A 6,846-nucleotide genomic window follows, 5' to 3' on the forward strand; every position below is an offset into this window, starting at 1 on the left:
AGAGGAATATCCTACACAAAATAAGAAAATGGAAGGCTAATTGGATTGGTCATGTTTTACGCAGAAACTGCCTTCTAAAAGAAGTTATTGAAGGAAAGATAGAGGGGCGGATAGAAGTGACAAGAAGATGTAAGAAGATGCTGGATTACCTTGGGGACAGAAGAGGATACTGTCATTTGAAGTAGAAAGCTCTAGATCGCATTAAGTGGAGGAGTTGTTTTGGAAGAGACTGCACCTGTCGTCTTGACAGATTACTGATGATGATGACTAATACCAGAGCTAGCCATTATATATGATTGGAGGCTATTTCCATACACATCCTGTTTTCACAACCTGTATCCCTGACCTCCATCTAATTGGTACCTTCTCATTATCTTCTTTTTCTCTGAAGTAGCTGCTTTCCAAGAGCTTTCCTCATCAAAACTTTATATACCTTTCTTGTCTCCATTTGATCTGCATATCCAGCCCTTCATAACCTCCATTTCATTCACTACCTAACACTACAAAGTGACCTGTACAAATCGTCAGGTTTAAGGTTCTCAGAGCGGTGTTTGAAGATTACTGGTTTTCTTACCATAATGCCATATGGTCTGGTGGGTATTACTGGTGTTTCAGAGCAATCTGTTGCATCAATCTTCAAGGTAGGAGAGACTTCTACCATGAAGTGGAGGCACCAGGTTCCCCTGAAACATTGGTAAATATCTGCTAACCTATATCTTGTAATTTCCCAGAAAACAAGTCTTTATAAAGTTGCTCATTATATGATACTTTGTGTCTCCTGTAGGACTATGTTAAGTGCGGTTGAGTCCAGTGCAACGCAAAGTTTACGTCTGACACTTACAAGACAACTAGCTGAAGTGTTATTGAGGGGCGTCAGTGGAACAGTATATTCGTGTCCTGAGAAAGCAGGTGACACAACAGGTCAGTTTGAATATTCTGTGTTGGCTGAGTTATTGCTTTAAGGGAAGGGACTGAATTTCAGATCCGAGACCAGTTGGATCCTTTGTGGACTCTTCTGCATGTATTTCCTGTTTCTTACCTCAAACCAGTCTGAGACTGTGAGCATGGGGAATGCTAGACCCCCTGCTCTCTTTCCATCTTCATCCTTACCCCGTTAATAGAAGGGAATGGAATTCCCTCTTAAAGATGATTCTATGCCTTTGCAAGGTGGTCTTGGGGTATAAAGAGTGTACAGCTACCTGGAGGAATTTAAACTTGGCTCAGTTCTCCAAATCATACGTTTTAATACATTTTGAGTTTCCTAAGCACAATGTTGCCATGATTATGTTCAAATGTTAAAGATGCATGTTGACACTTTGAACAGTCTTTCCAGCATGCTTCATCATTAAATTATTCTTATTTTCAAGAGTTCTGTCTTCATGGGTATAGTGCTGTGCAGTCTGTTGGAAAGNACCAGCATGAAGTAAGTAGCAAGCAGAGGAGCAGATTAGTAAAATTTTAATTACCAGAGCTTCATTACTTCTATGTTATCATCTTACTTTAAAACCCATGATTCTTTTAACTTCCCAGGTTGGGCAGTTTTGATATTACTCCTTTTTTTAACTCATAATCGTTTAATTAATGTACCCATTTTCCTGGAAGCTGGGACAGCTCAATCATTATAGTGACTGGCTACAGGCTGTTTGGCCAGAGTTTGATGCCCAACAGGAGCAAGAGATGTTTTTGTTCTTTGTAGCCTCCGGACCATCTCTGGGATCTCAGATCATATCCTAAAGAGTTTTTTGTGTGTCCATATTTAATGCTGGTGAACAGTTTTATCATATTTAATTTTTGAAATTCTTTCAGCTTCAAACAAAAAATTAACACAGACGACTCAGACAGCTGACAGCCCATGGAAGCCTCGTAAATACACCGGCATCAACCTCTTCATTCCTCGGAATGAAAATGAAGAAATCATCTTATTGTTACTCATAAGGTAAAGCTTGAAATTTTACTAACAGCCCCCCCCTGATCATGGTCTCTCCCACTGACAGAGCTAACTGTTAGATTAAAGTACAATGGACCCTTAACATAGTACAGCATAGGAGAGCGAGATCTGTATACTCTGTGATTGGTCTTTTTTTAAACCACTTGGAGTGGTAAGAATGCCTGTGCACTCTCATATTGCAAACCATGTTTGCCACAAGTGTACTTGTACAAAAAATGTGAACCTTCGTGCGGTTCTTCAGCCATATTAGAGTAACATTTTCTTACTGTATGGTCAGTAAATTATGTGGGCAGCAGGTGACATTAGGGACACAGTAGCTCACAGATCGTGAAGCAGGAGATTTTAAGTTCTCAAAGCAGTGATTATGAAGATTATCATCTTCTGAAATGAGATGTCATATAGTGTGGTAGATATTTACAGATATTTTGGAGGAACATACTGCCTATATCTTCAAGATAGAAATGTATCCTTATTGAGTAGTGTTATTCTTCTGCCTGAAGTTGGAGGTGCCACATTCCTCTGAAATATGAGTAAAACATCAATCAGACTGAATCACGTTGTCATGTTCCAGATGTTGATAATATTCACATGTGAGGGATATTGATCGCAGTGACAATCATGTCCCACGGTGGTTTCCTAGGGCACACTGACTGAAGAGGGCAGTTTAAGAATGTTTATAAATATTCTCTTCTTTAATTATTCTCTCATTTTTTGGTGTGATCCACGATGTATATGCTGATCTTTGGTACAGAGAGACCAATTGTTTAGGGACTCTGGAATGTTTTGCTGTTCCCTTTCGTGGTATGTCTGTGTAAATGTGACTTTGTGGTAGTATTCTTGCTTGGGTAAAGTAACATCATTTTGAGGCTTGAAGGAAGTACGTCTTTGTGACTCCTTTGATAAATTAACAGCTGTTCAGTTTCAGTGATGAATGTATTGCACAGGCCATAGGATTGACCATGCCTCCAGTACAAAACAGATTTGTAATACGAGCTGTATGTAGTCAGGGGCTAGAATTCTCAGAAACTAGAAAGATTTTCAAACAGTTAATTTGTAATCACAGTGAGTGAAAACACAGTCTGTATTCCCAGTGACTCATAATCACCATATTAACCTTTATTATCTGGGAATAGTGGATTTCAGGTCTCTTAGTATCATGAGTTGGTGGTGAGATTTTAATTCAGGAGTGATTGTCCAGGAATCGGGAAATTTCAAATTCCCCAGTACTGTGGAGGCCAGCAGGTGTGGTCCATACACATGCTGCAGTACATTAATGCATTGTATGTCCTGTAAATGTAAATTCTGTCAGGATAAAGCTAACTGCAATGAGAATGGTCAGCTACAACTGATGACGGAAACCAGCGTGAGACGTTAACAATATGCTGACACTGTTAACTGTTGCAGTGAAGCCATGGCTGTCCGCAATGCTGTACTCAGCCAGTCTCCAGAGTTTAAGGAAGCAAGAATTCATGCTTATGATAATGCCACTGCCATCTATGATCTCCTAACAATTGCTTTAGTTCGATGGGGTCATGCAGACCTCTTACATGAGGTATGTGTTTCAGTAACTGGAGACTTCATTAATTCCTCTTCGTTATGATATCATGTAGTCTGGTAGAAGAACCTACTGCCTCTATCTTCAGGTTAGGAAATACCCTACCCTTTTACCCTGAAGATGAAAGAAGTAGGTTCCTCCAAGGCTTCCATCTACCTGACTGTGTTGTGTCATAATCCAGAAGACTGCAGTGTGCTTCACTCTTTGTACTTTTTAATATGTTGAAGTTCTCTCACAGTACACTACTTAATTCTCAAGTTGTTGAATATTTAAATGGAAGGACTTGCAGTATGACTTAATTCATATTTGAATTTGGTTTGACACTATAGAAGAAGGTTGGAGTATGATTTGCACAATTGCTTTGTTTATGTTATGAGAATATTATTTCATTAATTTTGAGAGGATCGTATGTTATAGTCATTTGAGCGGGCCATGAAGTTCTCATTTGAAGAGCCTCACATATGGATGCAGCATGCCTTATGTTTGGTCACTATGGGACAATATGCCCATGCTCTCTCAGTCTTGAAGGAGGTTACCAGGCTTCTGCCAACCAGAGTGGTACCTTGTCTTCTGGCAGCACGTATATGCTACGAACATCTTAATCAGGTGACTTTATGTACAGGTTTTTTGTGTTTGCTGCTTGTGATAAACAAAATAATAAGACATTTATGCTTGGAATATCATTACTGAATATTATTATTATTGTTATTATTAGTGGGGTGAGCCTGAGTCCATTTGGTACTTTTGTACCAATCCCGGATGATAGATGATGAGTGTGGAGCATTCGGTGGAATGTGAATTTACAGTAGAAACTGAAGTACTTGGAGAAAACCTGCCCCAGTGGCACTTTTTTGACCACAAATCCCACATGACCTGACGTGGGCTTGAACTCAGGTCACCACGGTGGGAAGCCAGCAACTAACCACCTGAGCTATGGCACAGCCTATTGAATATTAAATAATGAAAGTCTTAAAGTGGGTGACTTTAATGTGGGATCCCACAGTATGTTATGGTATGGCTGGCCAGGGGATTGTGCAGAACTGTAAAAGCTTTACCTACAGTGAAGCCTACAGATTAGGAAGTGGATGGAAGCCATAAAACAAGGCATGTCTTCCCCTAATCTCCCAGACCTTTCCCTAGTGACTCTTCCCACCAATGACAACATGGTCATGCTTGTAGTTAGAATCATACTTGTGAGCAGTAGTAGTCCATGTGGTTCTGGAATAAGGTCACAGTTCTGAGAGGATCTCAGTAATATAGCATAGGAATCATGGCATAAGTCACACAGACACTTGTGTACAAAACTACACATATGTACAAGATAACAGTACTGTGTTCCGGGATATAATGCTATGTAGTCCGTTGAAAGTCAACTGATGTTTCAGAGGAATATATCCCCTCTTTTTCAAAGAATAAGCTGAGTAAGAAATCAATGTGAAAACTGGTGGCAGACAGAGCCATAATAAATCCTACATAAGATAACTGAATGTTCTTCATGCCCGTCTTGTGGCTCAGACCTCTTGTGCCTCACCAGTTGTGAATTTGACTCTCTCTTTAGTATTTTCCTGCGTAACCTTAGTTGTCTTGATGCCTCCATTATGCCTCACTTGCTTTGAACATACCAGTACCTCAGCCATAGAGTGCAAAGCTGTTTGATATGGTTTACCAAATGGTTTCTCAGGGGTCATCATTAAGCTTGCTGGTGCCAGTCAGACATACATCATGTCACTTTGGGTTGGACACAGCTTCCTATGAAAAATGTCAGTTGATTGGTCGGTTAAATTGCTGCTGGCCTGCACCAGCATCGTCATTCTTGGTTTCAGGTCTTGTTGAGTTCTGTGACCAAGATTTTTGTTCTCTCCTAGACATGTACGTGTTTAGAAGGGAGGCCTTGTGTTCATTGAGAGGGGCGGGGGGAAAGTCTTTTTATGTAGATGCAACTTTTGTTGTGCCTCTTTGCAGTTCACTGACTCTGGAAATGCTGCTGGTCATCACCAGCACAGTAATTCTTGGTACTGAGTCCCACAGGACCATATTCTACTGCCTATTGGCTCCGGGAGCCTTCAGCACTCTACTGGACCTGGTTTGCTCCTGGCTGCTTTGGAAACTGACGTTTTCATGCAATAAGCACTGTAGTGACCAGCACTCATACCCATTACCCCACCATACAGAGGGACTTTGCCTGCCCCTTTCTTCAGCTGCTGAAGTCTGTAGTCTGTAGTCCCATCTGCATACTATGTAACTTCCTTATTGTGTGGCTGTGAATGCAGATTTCCCACTTTCATTATGGGGGCGGGGGGCTGTGGCATAATAATGGAATATATAGAATTCTGGGTGCAGTCATAAGTTATGTCACTGAAACTTATGAAATGTACAGTATTTATTTAGTGGTAATCAGGAAAGTTTTAGTGTGAAACACAAGAGGTCTTCTGTTGATGGTTGAAATGACAAGTGGAAACCACAGACATAAGATAAAAGTTTTATTACAGTAGCTACTATGTACGTTTTCTTTCAGTAGTTTAATAGAGATTAGCAGTAGCAGAATAGAGTAGCAATGCACAGTAAAATTAGAGATGCAAATATGAATAAAAACTTTACAAAATGTTTATTTCTATTCTCTAAGCCCTGAACATGGCTGAAAAATCCTTTCCAAGTTGTGGCTGATGATATTGCTCCGCTATATTAATCAGACCCTGTAACGTGGTGGTCAGAAACTAGTTGATATCAGCGAGTTAGTGCAACCAACATGTGAACATAGTTTCACAGACCAGGCTATATAAAATGGTCTGTCTAGAATCAGTTGAGATTAGTGAGTTAGTGCAACCAACATGTGAACATATTTTCACAGACCAGGCTATATAAAATGGTCTGTCTAGAATCAGTTGAGATTAGTGAGTTAGTGCAACCAACATGTGAACATATTTTCACAGACCAGGCTATATAAAATGGTCTGTCTAGAATCAGTTGAGATTAGTGAGTTAATGCAACCAACATGTGATCATATTTTCACACACCAGGCTATATAAAATGGTCTGTCTAGAATCAGTTGAGATTAGTGAGTTAGTGCAACCAACATGTGAACATATTTTCATAGACCGGGCTATATAAAATGGTCTGTGTAGAATCAGTTGAGATTAGTGAGTTAGTGCAACCAACATGTGAACTATTTTCACAGACCAGGCTATATAAAATGGTCTGTCTAGAATCAGTTGAGATTAGTGAGTTAGTGCAACCAACATGTGAACATATTTTCACAGACCAGGCTATATAAAATGGTCTGTCTAGAATCAGTTCAGATTAGTGAATTGAATTGAATTTATTTACATTCTATAAATCCTAAGCA

At 39.9% G+C, this 6,846-nt stretch overlaps 1 protein-coding gene across 1 annotated transcript in view; it reads left to right on the forward strand.

Annotated features, from left to right (window-relative positions):
* LOC117282017 (tetratricopeptide repeat protein 7B-like) overlaps nt 1-4,102 on the forward strand; it is a gene marked incomplete at its 3' end in the record, with an annotated part of 11,380 nt that extends 7,278 nt beyond the window's left edge. The window contains 4 exon segments of the mRNA XM_033754473.1: nt 785-921; nt 1,807-1,936; nt 3,353-3,500; nt 3,921-4,102. Of these exon segments, the coding sequence (XP_033610364.1) occupies nt 785-921; nt 1,807-1,936; nt 3,353-3,500; nt 3,921-4,102 (597 nt within the window).
* Nucleotides 4,103-6,846: the final 2,744 nt, after the last annotated feature.

This window comes from Cryptotermes secundus, unplaced genomic scaffold (genome assembly GCF_002891405.2).
Source record: "Cryptotermes secundus unplaced genomic scaffold, Csec_1.0 scaffold8013, whole genome shotgun sequence".
Classification (NCBI taxonomy): domain Eukaryota; kingdom Metazoa; phylum Arthropoda; class Insecta; order Blattodea; family Kalotermitidae; genus Cryptotermes; species Cryptotermes secundus.